Below are 27,649 nucleotides of genomic sequence, written 5' to 3'. Positions count from 1 at the left end.
TATCAAAAATTGTCCAATGTCCTTTTATTTTCCTCTCTTTTTCTACATATCTTCTAAACTTTTTCCACTCTGTCTTAAAAACTTCCAAATCATAGTCTCTTAATATTCTTGTTAATTTGTCCATTTCACTCCATGTCATAACTTTTATAATCCAATCCCAGCTGAGAGCAAGTACCAGATTAAAGTTCTATCTTCTTTTGGAAATTTTTCCATTTGTAATCCCAACAAAAAAGTCTCTGCAACGTTATTAAACTCATATCCCAAGATCTTAGAAATCTCTTGCTGAATCATCTGTGAAAACATTTTCACAAGTCCACCACATATGGTAGAAAGAACCTTCATGCTTTTTACATTTCCAACATCTGTCTGGCATCTTATTATTCATCTTTGCCAATTTTTTAGGAGTCATGTAGCATCTATACATCATCTTGAAACAAGAAAAAAAGAAGATGGACGGTTTTTTCTCTCACCATTATATAAGAAATAATTTATTAAATACATGGATGAAATACAAGAAATATGGAGATGAGAGAAGACCGTTATGGTTAGTGCCAGCTGAAGTAATAAAAATAACGGCTGAGATAGGCGAAGAAAAGTGGTTGTCATATAATCAATTATTAAAAATACAAAGTGGCAAAATAGAACTGGGACCTGGGGACTGGCAACCCCCATATCCTCTCACCCTTCCCTGCCTCATTCTTTCCTCCTGAGCCATTCATCAGCCCACCTTTTATCTTCCTCCCATCTTCAGCTCTATCTAAATATTAAATGTTCAACAGTCCCCTCTACCTGCAGATACTTATTTCCATAAACAAAGGGCACACTCTCTCCCAATGGATTTTTCTACTCACTCAAGGGATTCTGTGGGTATGTAGGAAAATCCAAAAAGTTTTTTTAAAAAAACAACTTGGGGAGGGCTGAATTCCCACCCCACCATACCTTTTGAAATGGCTGCCACAGGAATCTACTCCAGGCCCTGCCACATTGACAGTGAGAGATAGACTGGTTGATAGCCAGAGAGAGAGAGAGACTCGGAAGAAGCAAAAGTAGAACTGAAGCAGGGATTGGGGAGGACTGCTGGTGCACTATGAATGGCTAAATTAGGGAGGTGTTTTAAAAGGACATCTGAGCTTCTCACTCCTTCCTCTTTTGCTGTGAGCTCTGCTGTCCTCTTAAAACTTTCTCATGAGGGGAGGCTTCTAACTGCTTCTCCCCCTCCACCAGCTTGAGAAAGACTGACTGGCTGAGGGTGAGAAAGAGACAGAGAGATAATGGGTGTGGGAAGAGGAGAGGAAGCAAAAGCAGAAGTGGAGCTGGGATTGGGGAGGATTCCTCGCTGCCACTCACCCATCTCCAATGCTGTTTTTCCTTCAGTATGAATGGCTAAATATAAGGGGAACATTTTAAAAGGACATTTGAGCCTGCAACTGCAAGGCCTTGCAAGCGGAAGAGAAGACTCATTCTCACCCCATTCTCTGTAGCTGTAGGTTCCACTGTAGTTTAAAACCATTCTCTCTGCCTTCTTAACTGCTTCCCTCCCCCCCCCACCACCACCTCAAGAACTTGGCCATTGCTTCTTCCCATCCCACTGTTTCTCTCTTCTGACTGATTAGAAACCAGAGGGAAGTTATAAAACGACAGTTGGGGTGTCATTGATGAATGCAAGCACAGTGACTTAGGGGTAGGGGGCAGGTAAAGAGGAGACGGGATTTCCTCCAACTAGTGTCAGTTTGTTCACACCACTTTTTAAATATTTTGTATTTTTGTATTTGTGTGTATTTGTGACTTCCTTCACCCAGAAGTCATGTTGACATCTGGTGACTGACCTCTTCTTGGAGCCTGGAGGATATTCAGAGAGATGGCTGAATAAAGCCAGCCCTTGTCCTCCCGACTTGGTATTGCAAGGAGGTCTCCCATCCAAGTATTACTCAGAGTCGACCTTGATTTAGCTCCCGAGATCTGATGAGATGAGGCTTGCCTGGGCTATCTAGGTCAGGGCATACACATCACCTTTTAGAACATACTTTAGTAACCCTGACAGATAAGTTGCCAAAGACAATACTGTGTGGTGGTGTGGGTGAATGTGGACTCATTGCAGGCAGAAGAAGACTGGAGCCACACAGTTCTCTATGATAAAGCAAGAGACTAAGCATGCAAAGGTGCCTCAGGATGATTCATTGGTAAACCAGTGGCCATTTAAATGGCTATTTTTAGCAAGGGTACTCAGAAAGAGAGTGGTACAGTACACCTGTAGCATCTCAAGACCTGCAATACCCAGTACATCCATCTTTGAAATCTCACCTCACATAAATAAAGTGATTGTAATTCCCAGGCAAACTCCTCTTTGAAGCCAACTTCAGTCAGCTGGCTGACTATGCACAAGGGAACCGAGCAAGGCTAAAGGGCTCTGTTTCCAGTTTTGATAAAGAAAAAGGGGAAAACAAATGGGAAAGTGGGCTCCCTTCACAACTGTCCCTTCCCTTCACAGAAGGCTGCCATAAAGCTGCCTTCTCCCTTAAGAGGACACCTCTCAGAACAGTTGAAAGAATTTCTGCCCTTTTCTGTCAGAAACAACGATCCCTTGTCAGTATCATACAGAACAATTATATATCTAACTATAAATCCTATTGTAACTTAAAAAATGCAATTACAACTTAAAACAAACTACAATACATTATGCAACATTTTTTGGGGGGTCTCCACTTGTTCATTATTTATTTACTTAATTTATATCCCACATTTCTCCACAGTGGGGACCAAAGCATATATTATTCTTCTCTTCTCCTTTTTATCATCACAACAACCTAGAAAGGTAGATTAGGCCAAAAGTGTTTGACTGGCCCCAAATCACCCAGTGAACAGTCACAGCAAGATGCAGTTTCAAACCTGGGTCTCCCAGGCCCAACTCTGAAGATCTACCACACTGGCTTTGAAAAATGGCTTTCATAGAACAGTAGCTAGCAGCCAGGTCTAGGGGAGTCATGCAAGTTGGGTAGTATCAAGTCACCCAGTGGTTGCTGCCAGGTGGGCCTGGCCCCTAAGAGTCTTCCCTCAAAGGCCAAAAGAGCCCTGAGAAGGACCCTGCCCCCCCCCACCTGCTTAATATTGACAGAAACAAAGTCTATTGACAGAAACCAAGAATGCTATGGTTGTCTAGCAACAGCAACTGAAGGCTTCTGTTTCTTAAATCTGCAATGTCTCTTTTTATCATTTTAGGATTTTTTACCCACAAGTATTCTCACATTTGGCTGACTTTGGTTGTTAGAAACAAGCAGGAATCAAAAAGGACTTGCAGGGGTCATCTCATTTTTCCCTTCCCCACTCCTTTCCCTTTCCTTAAAGCCACCCATAGCCTCTCTCCTTTTCCTGCTTGCTTATCTCCTTCTAGGGTTGCTAACATCTAAGTGAGACCTGGAGATTTCCTGGAATCAGGCCTGTAGCCACGGGGGGGGGGGGGCTGTCCCTCCCCCCAACCCCCCTTCGGACCTTTGTGGCCCTTCCTTTTCCCGGCCCCCACTCTCTCCGCCACCACTTTTCTCCCTGTGACTCTGGCGGCCCTGTCCCCCTCCGCACAGCATCCCCCCCTCCCACCCACTCACGTACAAAGGGGGGAAAAAAGTATAGAGCAGGCTCCTGGGGCTCTTGCAAGGCAACCCCCACCGATCATGATCACCAGGAAAAGCCACACAGAAGTCGGCGGTGTCTATGCCAACTTTCCAGCATGATCAGCAAGTTCAGCGCTGGCCCAGCGTAGACACCACTGGCTTCTGCGCAGCTTTTCCCAGTGATCACATGATCAGCGGGGGGGGGCCGCCTTCAAGAGCCGCAGGAGCCCACTCTTTACTTTTTCACCCCCTTGGTGCATGAGTGGGAGGTGCCGCGCGGAGGGGGGCAAGGCCACCAGAGCCTTGGAGGGGGAAGTGGCAACAGAGAGAGGGGGGCCGCCAGAGGGGGGCCCCTCAATCAAAAAAAAATTCCATGGGCCCCCCCCAACTGGAATTTTCTGGCTGTCGCCCTGCCTGGAATCACAAAGGATTTTCCAAATACAAAGATCAGTTGCCAGCTCCAAGTTGAGATACTCCTGAAGATTTCGGGGTGGTGCCTTGAGATGTTGAGGTTGTGGCAGGGAAGTGACCTCAGCAAGATAGAATGCTATACAGTCCATCCTCAAAAATAGTCATTTTCTGCAGAGGAACTGATTTCTGTCATCTGGAGAGTTGTAATTCTGGGTGACCTTCAGCCCCCACCTGGAGGTTTTAAAATATTTTATCAAAAATCCATATTTTCCCAAAAATTCACCATGTATCACTGGCAAATAAGTGATACTAGAAACAACATATATACAGATCGGAAGATGTACAATGACCTAAACATAAATATTTCTATAGATGACCCTATGGATAGTTGGCAATTAGTTTCAGTTTCAGTTTATTTCAATTTATATTCCGCCCTTCACGCCAAGGCGGCTCAGGGCAGCTTACAACATATAAAATCTAACATAAAGTTTGGCTTTAAAAATACGTCAATTTACAACAATTTATTTTTTTTTATTTTTTTTTTATAATTATATTTATTTTATTCATCCATACAGTACATAGATACAAAACAATAATACCTGAAGCATAATAACAAAACAAAAAATGAAAAATACATAAACAAACCTCAATTGAATACAGCAAATCTTGAACAACACACTCAACCCACATTAAGAATTATAGGATTAACATCATCCTATAACAACATTCCTTCTTCCCGTTTAGGGTGTTACTGTGGCATAAAAGTCCCAAAACTAAACTTATTGTATTCCTTTTCAAAGAAAAGTCATCGTTGATTTTAATAATACTGACATTATTAGATAAATATAATACTGCTTCAATTATCCTAACTTATCTTTAGTTTTTCCCTAACCATAAATATACTTTTTCCCATCTTTTTATTGCATCCTCCTTCAATTTACCTTGTATTGTATTAGCCAATATGTCCGTTTCAGCCAACTGCATAATTTTATAAATTAGTTCTTCCCTCTTTGGAGGGGCTTTGGATTTCCAGTTTTGGGCCAGTAATATTCTGGCCACCGTTATGATATAAACTGCAATGAATTCATCCTCTCGGGGGACCGTCCCTCTGACTAATGATAATAACATACACTCCGGTTTAAGCGGAAAGTTAACCTTCAGTATATCAGTCAATATCTTATGAATACCTTTCCAATATTTTTTGGATACCTTACATGTCCACCATAAGTGATAATAGGTCCCTATCTTTACTCCGCATTTCCAGCAATTGGGTGGGAAATCATGGTTGATTTTATTTAATAACACCGGTGTGATATGCCACCTATGGAAGAGTTTGAAAAAATTTTCCCGATAGTTGACAGGTTTTATAATCTTATAGTTATTCCTCCATAACATCTCCCATTGTTCCAACATTATATTACCCTTTAAGTTCATTGACCATTTTACCATTACGTTTTTGACCGTTTCATCCTCCAATTTTAATTGTAGTAAGTAATTATAAACCTTCTTGATCGTTTTTCCAGTCTTTGCTAACCAAAAATATGACGGCACAAGCTATTGTTGATCTTGAAAGAATTTCAGGATTCAAAAGAGAGAGAAAAATAAGATATTTAGGTATAGCCGTCTCAGACAAGTGCAGTGCTATTTATGAAAATAATTATGTTCCCTTATTAAAAGAAATTGAGACCTTATTTAAAAGCTGGGCTAATCTGAGGCTTTCATTCATGGGCAGAGTGTCATTACTCAAAATGAATATTCTCCCCAAAGTTTTATTTTTGTTTCAAATGGCTAACTTTGCTATGAAAGACTCTTTCCTTAAGAAATTAAATCAATTGGCTAAAAATTATGTTTGGCAGGGGAAGAAGCCCCTAATTGGTTGGAAAATATTAGCTGATAAAAAAGAGAATGGAGGCCTTGGGTTACCCGACTTTGAGATTTATCACACAGCTTGCTCAATCTGGTGGTTGAAAGATTGGGAAATGTTAGAAGACTCTCGTGTGTTAGCAATAGAAGGTGCTGATTTACAAGCTGGCTGGCACGCCAATATGTGGTATATCCAGAAACCTCAAAACTATTTTAAAAATCATTTAATTCGCCAATCTTTACTGCAAACCTGGATAAAAATAAAAAGGAAAATTTATGATAAAACGCCCAGGTGGATATCTCCAATGGAGGCATCAATTCGGCCACAATTGTGGTCTCCGGGAAAGTCTCTAAGATACTCAGATTTACTAGATGAGAATAACAAAATAAGGAAGAAGGTAGACCTAGAACAAAGAGGGTTCTCCCCGGACTGGTGGGTAATGACCCAAATTCTGGCAAAATATAATGATGATAAAATTGTTGGGTTTACGAAGTCAAATTTTGATTTTGACACGTTAATTTACAACAATTTAAAACAGTAAAATAATAAAACATATAAGCACATAAGAACATAAGAGAAGCCATGTTAGATCAGGCCAATGGCCCATCCAGTGCAACACTCTGTGTCACACAGTGGCAAAAAAATGTTTTATATATATATATACACACACACACACACACACACACTGTGGCTAATAGCCACTGATGGACCTCTGCTCCATATTTTTATCTAAACCCCTCTTGAAGGTGGCTATGCTTGTGGCCGCCGCCACCTCTTGTGGCAGTGAATTCCACATGTTAATCACCCTTTGGGTGAAGAAGTACTTCCTTTTATCCATTTTAACCTGTCTGCTCAGCAATTTCATCGAATGCCCATGAGTTCTTGTATTGTGAGAAAGGGAGAAACAGCGATCTGCCAAGATGCTACACTACAACCTTCCATGAAGTTCCAATGTCAGTTAGTTATAAGCCAGCCGGAAGAGGGCTGACTTACAAGCCCTGCGGAACTGCCCAAGGTCCCACAGGGCCCGCACCTCTTCCGGCAGCTGGTTCCACCAGCAAGGTGCCGTTACCGAAAAGGCCCTGTCCCTGGTGGATTTCAGACGGGCCTCCTTTGGCCCGGGGATTACAAGCAGGTTTTGAGAACCCGATCTCAGTACTCTCTGGGGAACATGTGGGGAGAGACGGTCCCTAAGGTAGGCAGGTCCTAGGCCATATAGGGTTTTAAAGGTAATAACCAGCACCTTGTACTGGACTCGGTATATTGTTGGCAGCCAGTGCAGGTCCCGAAGCCCCGGCTGAATGTGTTCCTGTCTTGGGAGCCCTAATAACAGCCGAGCAGCAGCATTCTGCACTAACTGCAACTTCCGGGTTTGGCACAGGGGCAGCCCCATGTAGAGGGCATTACAGTAGTCCAACCTCAAGGTGACCGTGGCATGAATCACCGTTGCTAGATCGTTGTGCTCCAGGAAAGGGGCCAACTGCCTCGCCCGCCTAAGGTGAAAAAATGCAGACTTGGCAATTAGTCAGGTTCAGAATCCACTGTCCTTTTTCAGGGGTCTAAATGTATTCAGCTCTTGTGGTCATGCAACTTCAGTAAGGCTTCCCATTTTCTTAAGGTCTGCCATTAGATTGAAGTATTTCATATGTATGTGCTCAGCAAGGAGACACAAAACACTTAACTTATAACATATGTAGAAACTGGAACACTTATGCCAAATTTCCGTACCAATTTGGCATAAGCATTCCAGTTTCTACATATGTTAAAAGTTAAGTGTTTTTTAAAGGGACATGCACACACACTCACAAAGCTGCCAAAATAAATAGAGTTTGCAAGCCCACACTTTTGTGATCTCACTGGGACAAATTGCTCACAGGAGTAGCTAAATGTAACAATCTGCTGTATTTCAGCCAGTTTTTTTCAAACAGGAAAAGAGAACAGCCTAGGGGGTGGTGTTTTCCTCCAACCCATAATCAGGTTCTAGCTCTTTCCTATCCATTTTACTATTGAAATGACTTCTGAAGTTAATGCAAAACAGAAGAACTCTGCTCTCTGCCTTTCTCACAGCTTCACACACTTGTGGCTCTGCCTGCTTGCCCAGCCCTTGCCTTCCTGCTACTTAGATTGAAAGGCACACATTTCAAAACACAAACAGTTGCAAGTGTCTTCTAAGCCTGCAGAGGTTTAAGGGCACATGGTGACTGTTGAGGCAAGGCTTTGTCCCCTCTGGGCAGCGGGCTGGCAGCGGGGATAAGCTGCCTACAAAACTGGGGGATCCCTCACTGGGACCTGGGGACTGGCAAGCCTATCTGAAGCTCTAACCACTATACCACACTGGCTTTCATAGGGCTGGTGCTGTAGAACAGTAATAAGTAACCAGACCTACTTGAATCATGCAAGTAGGGTGGTATCAAGCCACCCAGAGATTGCTTCCAGGCCTAGGGTTGTCAGCCTCCAAGTGGTACCTGGAAATATCCCAGAATTACAATTGAATTCCAGACAAGAGATCTGTTCCCTTGGAGAAAATGCTTGCTTTGGAGGGATGATTCTGTGTCTTTGTAGCTGGCTGAGGCCTCTTCCTTCTCTAAACCCTTCCTTCCACAGACTCCACCACAAAATATCCAGGAATTTCCCATCCTGGAACTGGCAAATCCTAGCCTGTCTCCAAGGAGTCCTCCCTCAAAGACCAAAATAGTCCTGGAAAAGGCCCTCCCCCTGCCTTTTATTGACACAACCAAGTTTGGAATACTGTGGTTCCCAAGCAATAGCCCTTGAGGGAATCCATTGTTTAAAGCAACAGATGCTCTTTTTATCATTTTTGGCAGTTTTTAACCAATGCATTTTAATTTCACATTTTTCTGCAAACCTGGGGCTTTTTTCAAGTGTGTAGAAAGATTTGTCTTGCCTGTTCACAACTCCAGTCACCAGATTTAAGTATTCAAAGATTTGGCCAATTTTGATTTTAGTGTATAGATAATAGAAATGTACTTGTTTTAAAAATATTAATTGAATTGTTAGTGTGCAGCGCTAATATTTCTGTACCATATCTGAGCAACTTTCTTTCTTCTTTCTTTCCAAACCATGCAGGACTCCTATCATTGCAGGGGGACTTTTTGTGATTGATAAGGCCTGGTTCAACCATCTTGGGAAATATGACCCTGCCATGGATATCTGGGGTGGAGAGAACTTTGGTGAGCCATTGTCACTTTACATCCATGAGCAAGTTTTCTTTTGAAGACTTGAGGTGGAGGGGTGAGGGCTGTCTATCAGCATTCTCTTGGTGGAGCTAAATGCCCACCACTCAAGAAATCCCACTTTTTAATTTGACAGAAATCTAGCCAAACAAAGATAGGTTCTTTATTAAAGTGCTACAAACATTCTAAAGACTCCTTCTGTCTTTGCCATCCCTCCTTGCAACTTCTTCATGATGTGTTGACATATATACTATCATCTCCCCATGCCATTATCAACTTCACACTCTCTAAGAGGACAAAAAAGGGCAGGCAGGCAATCTGTTCACAAAAAAAGACAAACTTTGTGTGAAAAAAATGTGGTATACACAGATCTGATGCGCCATCAGCCACTGAAGGCATTTTAGAAGAGAAATGGGCCGTATCAAAGTTAATTCCAAAGGTCTGGTAGGGATTTCCTTTGAGACCTCTCTAATTAGTGCAGTGTATTGTATTAGTGTGTCACCAAGCAGAGACTGAATTAGAGCTGTTCATCTGCAGGATGACTTTATGATGGCCATGGGAGAGGCTATTACTTGGGCAGAGTTAAAGCATCTGTTATGGGTTCTCAGTGTTCTGTTTTAAGAGGTTAGTGCATACTTTTTTGTAACCCCTTGAGGATGGCATGTGGGAGCATTACATCTCAGCAGGACCACAAATGAATATTGGATAGGTGGTACTTGTTCATGATCTTCCAAGTTTGAATGTAGCCACTCATCCATCTGTTCCCTTGCAACAGATTTACAGGTCATACATGAATTAGCTCTGGAAAGGTGCCTTGCTTTGTTGATTCATGAATGACCCCAACGTCATGTAAACGTATCTGTGGGGCAAATTTCTCTGTGTTATACCAAGACTAGGAGAAGTGCTGGAGATGGGGGAAAGGCTTAAAATTACCATTATCAGTAACAGGTCCTTTGCTGATTGTGGCTGTCCTTGAAATGTCCCAGATAACACAAACATAAACAATGACTAATGACAAGTGCAACCATGGTCTGTCTCTCCAAAATAAAACAACAGTCTAGCAGCACCTTAAAGATTAACAACGTTTGTTCAATATGAGCTTTTGTTCATATATGTGAACAGAAAATCATTTAGGGGAATTCCTATAGGGACAATTATAGATAAGGGGAAAGGAGAAGTTGAGGCAGAAGGAGGTTTAGTATGAATCCTGTCATAAATCTTTCAAACGTAGCTCTCTGTGCAAGGCTAGCTTACCCTGTTTCAGTCCTGGGGACACCTCTTAGACTTTCTTGCAGGAAGCGTAAGAAGTGATATTGCCCTTTCCTCTATCATGCTGAAAGATTCACTCAACCTTTGCTGTTTCTCCCTTTAAAAAAAATTATTTGTGACTGTAACGAGGCTGTAAATCTGAGGGAGTTGTCTGCAGCCTTGAAAGAGCAAGGGAGGCACTGGGATGTCAGGGAGACAGATCTTAAGCTGCTTTTAATACTTCAACACCTCTAGGGAATGTAGCTAGCAAGGAAAAATAATCCTGTGTCTTAGCAGATGTAGCAGCTTTGCCAGTGATCCATAGAAACAGATGCTCCTGCTTTGCAATAATCCCATCCATTGTCTGACATTGTTGTTTTTCCCCTGGAAGCCTTTTATCATAGTGCGTGTATAAGAGCTGTGTTTTGAAACTGTTTGTTTGACCTTCTTATGGAATATACCTTGTCCCTTAATAGTTCCTCTTATCCTGAAACAAAAAAAAGTAATTAAATAGACTGGAAACATGGATTCTGTAAAGGTGAATTAGTCCAGAGGTTCTTCCAACTTCATAGCCTAGCTGTGAACAATGAAGAAGACTAGCAAAGCTGTTCTAAGCAGAGTTATACCCTTCAAAGTCTGTTGAAGACAATGGATTTAGAAGGGTATAACTCTGCATAGGATGGCACTAGCTCAAAGCCCTGGGCAGAATCTAAAAACACATAAAGAGCAGACATATGGGATATAGCAGCAAGCAATGAGGCAGCACAGAATGATTGAAACTTTTTGCTTTTGAACCTGATGTGGAATTGCAGGTGTCACTTGGTTCCCACTGTCTCCTTGTGCCATTGACTGTTCCTGACTTAATTAATGGCAGTGAGTTGTTTGTATGAAAAGTGTTTCTATGTGGTAGGTAGATTCAGGTGGGGTTAGCCATGTTGGTCTGAAGCAGAACAAACATCACAGCTTTATTCATGGTATATGTTTTTGTGTGTAAGATTGGTAGACACTAGTAGCACTTTACTACATTTTTACAGCTGTTACAAATAACTGAAAGCACTTGTAGCTGCCAGGGAGTAGTTTGGTGCAAAATCAACAGGAGAATTCAGCAGTTGTTCTTTTGTGGTAGGAGATGGATCCTGAAAGGAGCATTGTGCTGGTCTTTGACCATAATAAATAATCCATTCCTTAAAGGAGCAGTGTGGCTAGTTCTCCTATCTGAAGGGCTACTTCTGTTTTCATAACAGAAACTGACTTGCAAAGTTGGAATGAGCCCAAAGGACAACTGGTCAAACTCTTTGCTGTTAGAGCAAGAGATCCAGACAACATGAGCAAGTGAGCAAAGCCACATACTGCAAAGGCAAGAGAAATGCCCTCTGTGTGGTAGTGTTGCCAGTTTCTTTATTTAAAAAGTGCTGATGCCTGGATGGAGCTATGGGCAAAGCTTGGGAGTAATCAGGGCTGAGCCTGTTGGAATCCAGCAGGAGCAAACAAATCAACAAAAGCTCTCCTTTGATTCTTGCAGTTGGTGATGTGATAAACAGAGGCTATGCTTGGGTTCTAGAGCAAATGCAAGAGTTGTGCCAGGAAGTCCTTTTCACAGTTGTTGCTGCCAAGGCACCAAGTTGCTTTGCCACCAATTGGCTGCCTTACCCCAACAGAATCTGTTGGAGGGAGATGCCTCCAGAGAAAACAACACATGCTGCCTGCAGTCCCTATTGCATTAGTATGTGAAATCTTGAGTTACATTGAGCTTGACAGCCTGACTCCTTTGTGTACTTTCGTAGACTATATATACTGTGTGGATTAAGTAAAAATAATGGTGCTGAGTTTGACTCAAAATATTTGAACTTTTTTTTAATGCTGGCATACAGCCCATATTCTGGCATTTTTCAAACCCTTCGTTAGGAGACTCTGGATGAATAATGATAAGAAACAGAAAGATGCTTGCTGAGATGTGAGCCCTGCTCTATACAAAGAGTCCTGCTTACACCCTGGCTCTTTCTCTGTGACATCACAAATCAAACTGTCCTACAAGGAGATTGCAAATGAGCTTAGGAAAGCCCATTCTGATAATGAGTTTCCCTGATGTGGTGTGGCAAAAGGTAACACGAGAGATGAGATAAAGCCAGAACAGAGCCTGCTGCATGACTTTAAGAAGCTGAAACAGAATCTCTTACAGAAATTTCATTCCGGGTGTGGATGTGCGGAGGAAGCTTGGAAATCATCCCCTGTAGTCGGGTCGGGCACGTCTTCCGAAAGAAGCATCCCTACACCTTCCCTGAGGGAAATGCTAACACCTATATAAAGTATGTCTTTCTCATTTACATGTTTTTGCACTCTACTAACTGAAACCAACAGAGATTCTGTGGAAAGCCACAAGCAAAACAGATTATTTACTACATTGCATTGTCTGTGTTTCCAAACTCAGAATCCTATATGGAAATGCATATTTTCCTTGTATTTTTATAATACACTGGCCTTGAAGTCACATTAAGGAGGAGCAGAAAGTAAGTATGGGCAGTAACCTCCTCCATATGGTACCAGTTGCCAGCAAGACCACTTCCATTCACTGTACTAGTACCAGGAAGTGTTGGTTTTGCAAAAAGATCCAGCACTGCACAGCTAGTAGAATCATTCTTAAAAGGAAAAGAACAGAAAGAAAGCAGAGCAAAAGTAAGACTTAATAACACTTTGTGCATTTGTTCTGTCAGAACAACTGCTTCAAAAATGCTTTCCATATGTTGTACCTTTTTTTTTTTTTGCAACTACACAACTTAATGTTACAAAAATGAAGTAAATCCAGTAAGCCAATTCATGGAAAAGGATCCTTGTTACGTTTAGAATTATTCAAGGCCCAGATGTTTTTGTACATATATACTTTAGTCTAATGTGCACTAATAATCCATGATTCAGCGCGAAGATGATCAAAATATGCACAATCAAAAACATGTATTATTGTGACTCCTATTGCTGGTGCAACTGCTATAAAACTTTTATTTTAAAATTTAGCAGCACTGTGTTAGCTTCTTGCAGAATTACTGTAAGGAAATGTATTTAATGACATAGTGTCCTCTGGAAGCATTAATAGATATTTAAGATGTGCATCCATACAAGGACATCTCATAATGAGCAAGGTAAGAAGGACACATGGAAATACTGCTTTTGTTGAATTCAGTGAGACAGCCATTGTGGAAGGGAAACCCCAGACATATATAGACATGTTAAAAATACTTGAATTGTGCTGAATAAGTGCAATACTTAATGGTCCCACTGATCAGCTGCAAGTCATAATGTGGACAGATAACCAAGTGTGGAAAAAAGGAAATGCAGACTTCTTGAACTGTTTGCTTAAGCCTTAAATTAAAAAAAATCATCTGAAGAACAGAAGGGGAGAGGGAAGGAGAAGCAAAGGGGATGGAAAAGACCAAGCTAGACTGAATAAAGAAGACTTCTCACTGAAAATCTATTAGCACAAGCTGTAAAATACACACCACCAGAACTGAGTTGCTTTTATGCTTCTGAATGCAAAAGGCATACATCACCTATTCTTCTTGCAAGAAACTGGCATGGTAGATTCTGGGAAGCAACCGAGATGGTATTGACGTATTCTAGGAAAGAGGTGAGAAGAGACATAAAAGTGAAAGCTGAAATAGATCTGAGAGGCTGACAGAAAGGTACAGACCCCGATACACTAATTTGTCTTTTTGAGATATGTACTATTTTTGTTGCATATTAGGGCTATGAAATAAGTCAGTGTCTTGGAATTATAACTACTGGTCCTGAGAGATTAGTAACCCATATGATGTCAGGGTGGGACCTGTAATTTTACCACAGGGTGCCAAGAACAGGGGCTGGGGCATGCAATTAGCATCCTGACTTGTGAAACTACCTTGTGGCCAATCAGATAATTACAGGTCAAGTTGATCAAAATAGTATATATTTTGATTTAGAAGCAAATTTCGTGTTCATCCTTACTACCCTAGAGTCTTTATTTGGGGATGCTAGGGACTGAACCTTGAATATTTATTTATTTATTTATTGGCACTACTCTGCTTCTGCCCTGACACTCAAGACCCAAGGCGGATAACAACAATAAATACAATACAAAAATATCATCTTTTCAAATCTGTAAAGCACATAATTCACAGCAAAATGGGGGGGGCATGGGGGTTGGATGCACACATGGAACCAACAAAGTTTCTCTGCCAACATATTTCTGAGATGCACTGGTGGAGGGTCCTGGTGGTACTGCACCCCAGCTGGGTGCAAATGTGGCAACATATTGGAGCAACACTACTGCAAGCCACTGTACCAAGGGGGAAACAGGTGGACTCAGGCAGGGCAGGAGTTAGCCGACTCCCTAACCCATACCAGCTTAGTATCACCACCCAAAACTAGCAAAAAGTTATGCCATCAAAACCCACAGCATAGTCCATAGGCACCTATACAGTGGGGCATGCCAAGGCCTCTCCCCTTCCCCTACAGGAATGGTCCTTTCCCAAAGCCCTGGCAGAACACAGGAGGCCTACTAGAGTTGCATCTAATCATCCCCTCCCAGCTGCAGCCAAACCCCTCCCCTGCACCCAGTTGCCCTCCCCAGCACTACATAAACCCTAACCAGGATGTCCTGTGTTTGGTAGATAGGGTGTGTGGCTTTGGATTTTCTCTCAGAGGCCTTTGCCCTGCACATGGAGTGTGCAATGTTGCATTTCAAGTATCAGGAAAGGAACAGAAAGAGCACTTAGCACCAACTTCTAAGGGAGAAAGCAAAGTCTATACCGGGACTATTGTCTCATTTCAGAATCCTAATAGATACCCTCTCTCCAGAGGCTCAACCTGAAGTGGTGCACTTTTGCTGCATCCTGCTCCCATATGAGTACCCTTCCCCTATGGACTAGAAGGGCACTAAGACTGCCTGCCTCTGTTGGGGTTGAGCTGTTGCTGAGTCTTTCCTTTTTTGGAGGGGGAACATTGTCTAAGGGTAGTGCCCAAGTCAGTGGGCTGCGATTGGCTGTGCCTGTGTGTGCTACTTACAGGGCCATCATCAGTGACCTTGTTTGATTGGTGGGTGTAGTTGGGGTTCCTATGGACTCTGGCAAACTTGTGATGGCATCTGAGCTTTCTTGGAGGGGGGCACATGTTGTTTCCACCTGTGGAGTATCCATAGGGAATGGACCAGCTGTACTGCTTTTGCATTGGCAGCTGGCTGCCATCACTGCAGCATCTATAAGCATCAAGTTGCTCCATGGAAAGAAAAAGTCCCCTGTGCAAGCACCAGTCATTTCTGACTCTGGGGTGACATTGCTTTCACAACGTTTTCACGGCAGACTTTTTATGGGGTGGTTTGCCATTGCCTTCCCCAGTCATCTACGCTTCCCCCCCCCAGCAAGCTGGGTACTCATTTTACTGACCTCAGAAGGATGGAAGGCTGAGTCAACCTCGAGCTGGCTACCTGAAAACCCAGCTTCTGCTGGGGATCGAACTCAGGTCGTGAGCAGAGTTTAGGACTGCAGTACTGCAGCTTTAACACTCTGCACCATGGGACTCACTTGTTGCTCCATAAACTCTTTTAAATAGCTTCATTTTATAGCCTTGCCTGAAGGACCCAAAGATAGGTGTAAGCCTCACTCCTTCCCAGTGGCTGTTTATACATACAGCTCTTCACATACGCTTCCACTAAACTAGCAATGTGGAAATTTGTCAGCCTTTGCTCACTTTTGCAGGTTTTGAGTTAGAACAAGCTCTTTTTGCCAGTGCTAGAAACAGAATGGATTAGCAGCAATCTGAGTGTGCAGATATCCATAATGGGCCCTTTCAGGTAGTCATGTTGTTACTTTCGCACCAAAATCAAAAAAGCAAGTCTCATCTTACTCTGGAAAGATGTGGAGTTCATCCATAATCTGTGTATCTCTTCACTAGACAATGGACTTTGCTTTGTTGGCACATCACTGGGAACAGCATAAGTACATAAGTACAAATATGTTCTTCAAAAACATAAACCATGCCACATGATCTTATGGAAGGTAACCCACTTCTTACTCATAATCACTACATTGTCTAAGAAAGGGGAGGAAGAGCTCTGGCCTTCCCCCTTGCACCATTTTCATGAGCTGAAACAGCCTAGGGTGGTGTTCTTTGCCCCATCAAGGGGGTCTAGACCTCAGGGCCATTTCATCTGGGATAATGGTGCAGGAGTGGAAGACAGGAGTCCTTCCTCTCTCTGTGTTGCAGTCTCAGAAGTATATGATGTATACCACCCTGAGCCCTTCAGTGGAGGGTGGCTTAGAAATTCAGTTATTATTAACAACAGAGTCCCTGTGGTGCTTCTAAATAGAGCTGTCACTGAAAACTCACAGCTGCAGTAGGGCTGCAAGTCGCATGGCAAACTCTTGTGAGAGATGAGTATTTTGGCCCTCAGTTAATCAATTTTTGTCCTGTTTTTCTGCTAAAACAGTAGAATCATACAGCTGCAAAACTAGGGTTAAGAACATAAGAGCCCTGCTGGATTAGATCAGTGGTTCATCTAGTCCAGTATCCTGTCTCACACTGTGGCCAACCAGTTCCTCTAGAGGGCCAGCAACAGGGTAGAGGGGCAGAGGCCTTGCCCTGATATTGCCTCCTGGCTCTGGGATTCAGAGGTTGAGTGCCTTTAAATGTGGAGATTCCCCTCTATCACCATGGCTAGTAGCCACTGATAAATCTATCCTCCATGAATCTGTCTAATCCCTTTTAAAAGCTATTTGTTGCTATCACTACATCTTCTGGCCTTGACTGCTGCATACATGCTTGAAAGACAGGAGAAGCCAGTCCCAGATCTCTGATGAGCACACCTGTATAATTTACGTATTAAATGTTTGGGTGCACATGTAAACACCGCCAGTGTACAGCTTCAAAGCATGAAATGTAAAGCAGCTCTTAAACCCAGAGAGTCAATTCAACCTCAGTTTTTTCTTAGCTTCTTGACAGAAGATATCTACCTCTCTTGAGAGGAAATATGTGCTCATCTGTTCAGTCCTGCATTTCATGTTTTTACCACCTAGGATCCTAGATGATGGAGTGGGGGGAGTGGAGGATTTCTCTTTCCCCTGTTCCTTCTTCCTTACAACCTTTTTTCCCTCCTCAAAGGGATCAAATTAAAACTCTTTCATGCATGCTTCTTTGATTTCTCCCAATTTTTTAATATCTCTCTTTAGAAACACCAAGCGCACAGCTGAAGTGTGGATGGATGAGTATAAGCAGTACTATTATGCTGCCCGGCCTGCGGCTCAAGGGAGGCCATATGGAGAGTAAGTGTCCCCCTCTGGCGGTGAAGGAAAACACAAAGAGATCGACTCAATTGTTTGATGCAGTGGAACCTCATTATGGTTTTATGGGAGTATCGTCCAGCTGTTGGGTTGCTTGCATTTTGTTTCTGTGGGAACAGTTAATTAGATGTTAATAGTAAGCAGATGCTGCAAGTATACAGAAATAAACTCTTTAGTTGCTTGTTATATTAAAAAGCTAGCTTATAGAAAACCATGCCGGCTTTTCTTATCAAAAACAAAAGAATGTGTGTCCTGTTCTGCTAGAAAAATGTCACTGGTCAGTATCCAAGAATGTCTCTTCCTTTAATGACTACCCTATTGGGCCAAGAAAGAGAGAAGTTACTTTCCTGAATCCATGAGCTGGCAGTGTGAATGCAGACTGCCCCAGGGCAACGCAACAAATAAAGGAGAGGAAGCTGGCAGCTGAAATCCTTATTTCCATATTTGCCTTAGGGCAGTAGAGAGTTATTTTGCCCTAGAAAATCTGGAGTAATTTATTCTAATTTCACCTGGTCTGTTATCTCGGCTTGCTTTTTGTCCCTTGCCAAATTCCTCTATATAGTGTGTGTGTGTATATACACACACACACACACACAAGAATAGTCACAACAAAATCAAGGTCAACTTTATGTTTTGACCTACTTGCTCCTTGTAACCTTGATAGCTGTGGAGAACATTTGTTGTTTGTTAAATGAGATTCTTAAAACAACGTATTGCTAAGTTTATTCCCTGACCACATGCGCATATTGTGATAAAACTATCAGCAATAGTGCTACTCAGCAGTTTGGAAAGAGTCAGGAGGATTCAGTGTAATGACCCCCCCTCCCCAGTCTTGTTAGTTTTGTACTTGCAGCCCCAGTTATTGGATTGAGCTTCAAGTCATGTGCTCAGCACCTATTTGTGGGAAATCCTCATCCAGCAAGGAAATGAACATGGAAGCTGCTTGCACAAGCACATTAACTCATTATATGCTATGAACCTATCCATAGCAGACATGTCATTTTGGCACCATCCTTCAAGTGGAATTATAGTGGTGGGGGGAAGTTGTGCAATTATTTGTTGGTCTTTGACAGTTGATTTCAAAGCAACTTGTTGAAAGTCACCCACTGAGTCAGTGGCAGAACTAAAGGACTCCTAATTACCATGAAGTTTTGCCACTGACTAGATTTATGGCATGACTTGAATCTGTTTCAAGATTTAACACTATGTGCTGTCATAATTATATTTCAAAAATATTTTATTTTCTACAGCATCCAGAGCAGAGTAGAGCTGAGAAAGGCCTTGAAATGTCATTCCTTCAAGTGGTATTTGGAAAATGTTTATCCAGAACTTAGGTACTACCAGTTTTTCATGTGATATGCCACTTAAATAATAGAATTTCAGAAACATCTCTTTTTTAAAAAAATGATAAATCACCAAGATTTCTTCCTTAAGATGCATTTAATAATAAGGTCTTAATCAAGCTTTCTTTTGTGATTAAAGTCACCACATTTTTAAACACTTTTTTTTCCTTTAGCTGTTATTTCAGTGTGCAAATTTTACCATGTGGTGACTCATTTGCCTCATGAATTGTCATGAAACTCCGCTCTCAGGGTTTCTCAAAATAGAAGCTCCTCATGCATACCAGGAACAATGTCTATGAAACATTTCAGTCTGGAGAAGAGCAGACTGAGGTGAGGCATGATTAGCTCTCTTTAAGTACTTGAAAGGCTGTCACTCAGAGGAGAAGGCAGGGAACTGTTCCCATTGGTAGCAGAGGAGACGACTCGCAATAATGGGTTTTAAATCACAGGTGGAAAGTTACTGGCTGGATATTGGGGGGGGGGGGGGTACAGTAAGAGTAGTCCAGCAATGGAATTGACCACCTAGAGAAGTGATGAGCTCCCCCTCACCAGCAGTCTTCAAGCAGCAGCTGGAAAAACACTTGTCAGGGATGCTTTAGGCCAGTGATGGCGAACCTTTTAGAGACCAAATGCCCAAACTGCAACCCAAAACTCACTTATTTATTGCAAAGTGCCAACATGGCAATTTAACCTGAATACTGAAGTTTTAGTTTAGAAAAAACAATTCATAGTGAAATTAACACACTGAAAGAACATTTGGTCTGGATAGCATTTGCTTAGAAACCAACAAAATAGTAACATGTCAGAATGGGAGAATGATGGTGAGAGTGTCATGAGGTAATAAATGGAGGCTGTTCATTGCTCTGTTGCTTACAAGTCTGGGTTAAACTGAGAACATGCCTTTCCCAGAGGTGTTCCTGTCCACCTAATTTACTTTTGAACGTGTAACATACATTATAAACATCATTCTAGTTTGCCACTAGGAAAAAAGAATGCATTAAAATATAGTGTGTTTAGTAGGAGCTGGTGGTTAGGGTGTCCAAATCAGATCTGGGAGGTCCTGATTCATATGCCCACTCTACCCTGGCAGCTTGCTGGGAAACCTTGGACCAGTAATATACTCTGAGTTAACCCACCTCATAGGTTCATTGTGAGAATAAAAGAGAAGGGGAGAGTGTGTCAAACCACTACAGTGTCCTTTTGAGGGAAGAAGGCAGGGGATACGTGATGTTAGTTAATAAATTAAGTTGATGAAAGGAGTCCACTGATTTATATGGCTGAATCTGAGTCCAGCAGCACCTTAGAGAACAAGATTTTTGAGAGTCAAAGCTCCTTTTATTTCATTGCGGGAGCTCTAATGCTGGAAAGCTTGTGTCCCCTCCCCAAATCTTGTTGGTCTCTAAGGTGCTCCTGGGCTCAAATCTAGTTGTTCTACTATGGATCAGCATGGCTACCCTTGGAAACTTCAGGGATAGTCTGAATTGTATTAACTAGAAAGTTTGATGTGAGAAAGAAGGGTCAGTTTGGTGTAGAGGTTAAGTGCGTGGACTCTTATCTGGGAGAACCAGGTTTAATTCCCCACTCCTCCACTTTCAGCTGCTGGAATGGCTTTGGGTCAGCCATAGCTATCACAGAGCTGTCCTTGAAAGGGCAGCTTCTGGGAGAGCTTCTCTCAGCCCCTACCTACCTCACAGAGTGTCTGTTGTGGGGGAGGAATATAAAGGAGATTGTGAGCTGCTCTGAGGCCCTGAGTGAAGGGCGGGATATAAATCCAATATCTTGTTTCTTGAAACTAAAACTGCAATCCTGTGCATATGTAGAGAGTAGGTGCCACAGTGCTCACTGTAGATTACTTTCGAGTATCCATGAAGAGCAAGCCCAATGAGAAAAGGCTAAGGGACTTGGGGATATTCAGTCTGGAGAAGAGGAGGTTGAAGGGGGAGACATGATTGCTCTTTTGAATTATTAGAAGGGCTGCCACTTAGAGGAGGGCAGGGAGCTGTTCCTGCTGGCAGCAGAGTAGAGGACTGGCATAGGAAAAACCTTTTAATAGTAAGAGTTGTTCAGCAGTGCAATCAACCCCCTCACTGGCAGTCTTTAAGCAGCGGCTGGACAAACACTTGTCAGGGATGCTCTGGAAAACCAGAACAGCAGTGCAACAGTTCAAAAACAGCTTATCAACAATTTCCCTTACAGTCCCTGTAGTTTGAAAGAGCTCTGCTCAGATACTGCTATCAGAAGCATCATATTTGAAAGCAAGGAAGCCTACAGTTCCTCCCTTTCCACTCCTAAATCAGAGGCGATCCCGGCTGCTGTTTCTGCCGGATTAGTGGGATCCAACATTTCCTGTAATAAACCCACATCCCTTCAAAAAACCGTGCTTGATTCCTGATCTCTTCTTCCCCCCATCCCCGTCATGCTCTCTTCTTCCCTTCGGCTTGGACCATGCCACAGCAATTTTAAAATATGAAACGCAATCAGGTCTTGGCCACATGAAAATGTGAAGCTGCCTTATACCCATCTCTCTAGTGCAGGGGTGGCCAAACTGTGGCTCAGGAGCCACATGTGGCTCTTTCACACACATAATGTGGCTCTTGAAGCCCCCACCAGAGAAGGCATTTGTCTCTTTAAACCACTTCTTCAAGCCAAGCCAGCCAGTGGCTTGGAGAATGCATTTAAAGTTCAAGTTGCTTTCTTTCCACCTCTCCCTCCCTTCTCCCTCCCACCATCTATTTTCCTTCCTTACTTCCTTCCAGCTCTCAGACATCTGACGTCTGTGTCTGGTGGCTCTAACACATCTGACATTATTCTATGTGGCTCTTATGTTAAGCAAGTTTGGCCACCCCTGCCCCTGTGGGTCCCATCTAACCCCCTCCCTAAAACTGCAGGAACACCTGCAAGGAATTTTCCTCTGTGTGTTGTGCTTGGGGGCTGCATTGTGGTTGCACCCCCCCCCCCATGTCAGAATTCCAAAGGTGCCCACGAGCTCAAAAAGGTTGGAGTGCCCTGTTGTCTCTCTGAAGGAGGCCCAGTTAGGGTTGCCAGGTTTGGGTTGGGAAATACCTGGAGATTTGGGGGAAGGAGTTTGAGTATGGGGAAAGGAGGAGCTTCAGTGAGATATGACTCCATAGAGTCCACCTTCCAAAGCAGCCATCTTCTCCAGGAAAACTGATCTCTTATCACCTGGAGATTCGTTGTAATCCCAGGAGGTTTCCAGCCACCACCTGGGGGATGGCAACCCTGTTCTGCCCCATGCTCAGAAGGGTATAATTCTACAGGGTCTACCTTCCAAAGCAGATATTTTCTCCAGGTGAACTGACCTCCATCACCTGGAGATCAATTGTAAAAGCCAGCAACCTCCAACTACCACCTGGAGCAGGGGTGGCCAAACCGTGGCTCGGGAGCTACAGATGGTTCTTTCGCAACTATTGTGTGGCTTTTGAAGCCCCCACTGCCCCATCGGCCATCTTGGAGAAAGCATTTGTTTCTCTAAGTCCCTCTCCAAACCAAGCCACTCACAGCCCTCTCTGTGGGCATGCACCCTCCCTCGCCCTCCCCCCATGCACGAGGCTCAGCTTCCCCCTCTGCAGCCCCCCTGCCGCTGGCCCCACCTTCCTTCCCTTCCCTGAGCTGCAATGCAGCTGCACTCTGTGGCACCCCTCCTCAGAGGTGCGCTGCGCTGCACCGAAGCTGGACCCTACCAGCTTCGATGCGGCTGGCACGCCTTCTAACTCTTTGAAGCTGGAAGTGAGGGGGAACGAAACCTCCTGCATGGGCTTCGAAGAATTAGAAGGCGCTCGGCCACATCAAAGCCGGTAGGGTCCAGCTTCGGCGCGGCGCAGCTCATCGCACCTCTGAGGAGAAGGGGGGGCCATGGAGCATGGCTGCATTACAGCTCTGGGGAGGGAGGGAAGGCGGGGGCTGCAGGAGGGGGAGCCGAGCCTCGTGTGCGGGGGCGCGAGGGAATGCACATGCCCACAGAGAGGGCTCTGAGTGCCCCCTCTGGCACACATGCCATAGGTTAGCCACCACTGCTTTATGCTGTTCCTGAATTGAGTAGGAGGTTGGTCTATATGATATGTTTGGCCCCTTCCAACTCTATGATTCTGTGATTCTATTTTCCCAGCCTATAGGAAACCAGGGGGAGAGGGAGGATTAGAATATTATCTAATGTTGAGTGCATTCTGCTGACTTATTCGATGCAGTTCTAGACCCTTCAAGGAGCTCGGGATGGTCTCTCCATTTATCCTCACAATTCCTCTAAGAAGTAAGGGGTAAACCAGTGTTGTTGTGGTACAGTGTTTTGAGTACTAGCCAGGATACAAAGCCTTGAATGAACTGGGTGACCTTGGAACAATCACACTCTTTCAGCCTAAGCTGCCTCACAAGGGCTACTGTGAGGATAAAATGGATGGAGGGAAAAAAGCATGTTGTTATGTATGCCGACCAAAGTGAAGTGATGGGTGTTCCTGCTGGGCTCATTGGAGCCAGAAGGATGGAGCTTGGAGACTTGGGAACAATGAGCAGCAGGATCCAAATCCCTGCTGCCCTGCTCCAATCAAGGGTCCCCTGCTGGTTTGAATGATCCAATAACGTGCTTGTGTGGGAACCCTGAGTTGTATATAGTTGGCCCTGTGGGCCCAGTTTGGCAGTCTCAGAGTGCAGCCATATACTATGCTGTACTGCAATAAAAAGCTATGATCACTTCCATCTCGCCTCTTCCTTGTGTTGAACCCACTATATCAGTGGTCCTCACCCTTTTTGGCACCAGGGCCTGGTGGCCCACCCACCATAGCCCCAGGGCCACCAGGGTGGGGGAACTGAATTTGGCCTCCCTCCCGTACTGCACAACCTCGCTGCCCTCCCCGCAGCACCTCCTCCTCCATCCGTTTTTACCATCTTAAGCCAGAGAAAGCGCCTTCGGGGCTGTTTAAAAGCTCACACACACACACCACAGCAGCAGTGGTGAGTGAACCACTGAACAAGCGGCGCTGCCCTTGCCTCTGGAGGCAAGGGCAGCACAGCTTGTTCAGCGGTCGCTCGCTGCTGCTGCCGTGGTTTCACCGTGGATCAGCTGACTGCTGAGGGGGGGGGGGTGAGCTTTTAAAGAGCCTGCAAGGCACTTTCCCCGGCTTAACATTGTAAAAACAGAGGGAGGAGAAGGCACCGCGGGGGGGGGGGGTGGGCAGGAAGGCTGCAGGGCACCACAGTGAGAGGAGCAAGGCTGGTGGCCCAGTTGCTGACAGGCCATGGACCGGTACCGATCCAGGGCCCAGCGGTTGGGGACCGCTGCACTATATTATACATGTATTCTACCCTGTTCACCTTGTAGGAAGGGTAGAATAAGAATCAAATAAGCTGAGAGAAAGTAGTGTAAAATCAGTCAGCACTTTCTCACAGCTAAACCCAGATTTTCCCAGTCCAAATTCAACTTTTCTGTCCACTACAGTACATCACATTTATGCTCCTCTCTCCTACATAAGATTATTGTAGGTAGCAGTTTATACCAAATAAAAACTGGCTATCCTTATTCTGAGTCTCTCTTTCTAGAATCCCTGAGGAATCACTCTACCAGTCTGGGATAATACGACAAAGACAGAGATGCCTGGAAGCCCAGAAGTCTGAGGGACAGCAGTTCCCAGTTGTAATCTTGAATCCCTGCATTATCAGCAAGACCACAGCTGCAGTGGCACAGGTAACCTTTAGGATGGCACAGTGCAACAAATATAAAGGATATTATTAATCTTTTGTTGGGGCATTTTAAAAAGTCCTTATCACAATCATCATGAAATTCTGTGAGTTAAGCCCATTCTACCAATGGATAAGTGGAGGCTGAGAAAGTGACATGCTAAGATTCACTGACTTGATTTCATGGCTAAGGTGGAATGGATTTGCAAAACTTGCACTTGGCTTTTCTGACTGAACACAGTCAGTGAAATATCATAAAAACATCAAATCCAATTATTATGTAAGATATACAAGAGTTAAAACAAAACAGACATCTGCAAAATGAAGGCAATAACAAAACAGTAACACAGAAAAGGTGCATTCATACCATCAGGAGTCACCAAGCGTATTGCCAGAAGCAAGGCCAATCTGCAGATTCAATAACAAACAAAAATTCTTTGGAAAATAATAAAAATATATATTTTCCATAGTACAGTCTCCCAAATCAAACTCACTTGGTTTCCACAGTAAACACAGCAATTCAACAAAACAGTAAAACACTATCTCAACACACCAATAAAAGCAACATGGGCCAGCATAAAAATTCTTTGTGAAGAACAACATATTTGAAAGATTACCAGGTATCATGCCAGGTGAAGTCCATGGGAGGGGATTGTTGCCACAAAAGAAAAGGCCCTCTGAAGGTGAGATATAGGAAGCAGAGCCAGTTATGAAGATACTAAAAGTGGCATAGGCAGACTCAAGTGGGAGGAGGCCGTCCCAGACTTTGGGGGGTTTAAAGGCCAAAATTGGCCCTTTGGATTGAACTCAGGAAAGATCAGGCAGCCTGTGAAGTTCAGCTACTGAGGTGTATAAGAAATCTCCACAGCACCAAAAGCCAAGTAGTTAAGGTAGAAGATGGAATCATTCAGTGCCACTGCAGAAAAAGCCCTGCCTTTTGCAACATTAGATCTTGTCTCCAAAAGATAGTACCCAGTGCAAGGAAGGTCTCAGAGGACTAACAGATTTGTGTAGAGCCGCTTCAGCATATATGCTGCAATGTGAGAACACATCTCTCAGGACTGAGGAAATTGCCAGCCTTCCACTTCTGAGTTCAACTACTATTCAGAAGTGACCTTCTATAATTGCCTGTTGGCTGGATCAGTTTTTTGTTTCTCAGGAGGAAGTTGTTGAGCATAGTGAATTAGCTATTTTGTAATTTGTGGGACCAGCTGCCTGAAAGGTCATTTCAAGGTTGCCATCATAACTATTCATATATGATAGCATTTTCAAAACTGGAGCCATGCAGACATTCTCCCAGTAACACAGAGAAGGCACATCTATACCATCAGTAGTCATCAAGTGCATTGCCAGAGCCATGGCCAAACTGGAGTTGCAAAAAAGACACCGGGTGTATTTCAGATGGGATATTTGAAAACACGGTTTCAGGATTGCACTCTTCGAATGTTTTCCCATGTAAGACAAAAAAACAGAGCCTTGCCCACAAAAACATGCCTAGCCTTCTCTATGCCAAAAGGTTTTATGTGGGTGAATATTCAAGTAAGCAATCTATCACCTGCATTTTTGGCTTTGGATTTTCCTTCAGAATTCATTGCCCCTATGGTCATGTGAAAGAATTCCCCACATGGTAATACTGCAAGCTGCTGTATGTCTCTCCCACCCCACTTCCCGCCATTAAAAACACCCTGTTTGGTTCATGGCATTTTCCAGGACCTAGCAATTTTTAAACTAGAACCACTTCTAAAAATGTGGGCAAGAGTCTTGCACCATATAGTGGCACTACTTATAACATTTGCAAACTTACTCCCTGATCAGTGAACTTATCTAAACAGCAAATGTGGAGCTCTTGCTTTGGGACTACCATATCAGAGATACTCGCAGCATCCCTAGTATCAAAGCAGCTCCATCCTTCCACTAGGTCCCCCATATTGCACACACATAAAGCACTCCATTACCTTCACTGTGCATCTGTCTGTGCCCAGGATGCAAGCAACAGTCATACTATTCTTCTTCAAGGATCAGAAAAATCAAATGAGAACTATCATTTCCTCTCATATTTCAGACCTATTTACTCTTTTCTCTAGTTCAACAACAGCGCAGAATTGCAGTGATTTATTTTAGTTCCTGCTCTGCATTCATTCAATATTAAATTGCCTGGTAAAGGAGAAAGAGCTTAATGAGGCCTCCCCAACTGCTAAAGGGGAAAAAATATGCAGTGTCAATCAGAGTGTATTCTCTGAACTAAATTAACAATTAGGTACCATTTATAACAAAAAGGTGTTCTGCCCCTCCCTGAAAAACAATTACAATTTTGAAGGGATGGTACTGAGCATTCAGCTATATGTCAGCCAATACTCAGAACCACAACCCTTCTCTCTCTCTGCCTGTGGTTTCGAGCCATGACATCTTCATTTCCAAATTATACCGCCTCAAGATGTAAATGATTCTTTTAGGTATCTGTGGATATGGACAAAATACTGCTTTTCCTGTATAGCAAGCTTTATCCAGGAAATGAGAACAACAAACCAGATTTATGGGCAAACAGAAATTCCAATAAACCAGTGTTACTAATGTTACCTCATCGGCACCCACAAATAACTCATTTCAGCAAACTTCCATTGCTTTCAGTAAAAACTGTGTTCACAGTAAAAAAAAAAGTGCTTATTTATTTAGATTGTATTTATTTCATTTTTTCTTTTCACCAGGGGCTCTAGGCAGGTAAATATATATTTTTAAAATGCACAAATGGTCCAGTTAATAGGGAAACCCACTAAACCCTCAGTCCTTAATACTCATTTGCACATGCCATCAAGCACCAACCCACGGTATCATTTTTACAATGTTTATGAAAGTTATGTGGGCTCTGTCTTTGGAGTTTGGGCCCTTAAGGTGACTTTGGTACATATCCTGACCTGGAGTGCCAATTACCTTACTGATTTGGATGGATATAGCCATTGACCCAGAGGAAACCCACAGCACAGGCTGCGACGTC

The 27,649-nt window shown here is 43.4% G+C and overlaps 1 protein-coding gene across 2 annotated transcripts in view; it reads left to right on the top strand.

Moving 5' to 3' along the window:
• Positions 1 to 27,649, top strand: part of GALNT14 (polypeptide N-acetylgalactosaminyltransferase 14) — a 392,734-nt gene that overhangs the window by 349,834 nt on the left and 15,251 nt on the right. For both annotated transcript variants that reach the window (XM_060245496.1, XM_060245487.1), the window contains exons 9-13: positions 8,968 to 9,071; positions 12,502 to 12,628; positions 17,516 to 17,608; positions 18,877 to 18,960; positions 24,520 to 24,664. In XM_060245496.1, coding sequence (XP_060101479.1) covers positions 8,968 to 9,071; positions 12,502 to 12,628; positions 17,516 to 17,608; positions 18,877 to 18,960; positions 24,520 to 24,664 — 553 coding nt within the window. The remainder of the gene's footprint in view (positions 1 to 8,967; positions 9,072 to 12,501; positions 12,629 to 17,515; positions 17,609 to 18,876; positions 18,961 to 24,519; positions 24,665 to 27,649) is intronic.

Source organism: Heteronotia binoei, chromosome 1 (genome assembly GCF_032191835.1).
Source record: "Heteronotia binoei isolate CCM8104 ecotype False Entrance Well chromosome 1, APGP_CSIRO_Hbin_v1, whole genome shotgun sequence".
In the NCBI taxonomy this organism is placed as follows: domain Eukaryota; kingdom Metazoa; phylum Chordata; class Lepidosauria; order Squamata; family Gekkonidae; genus Heteronotia; species Heteronotia binoei.
Note: the sequence above shows the minus strand (reverse complement) of the source record. Positions and strands in the feature narration are given on the sequence as shown.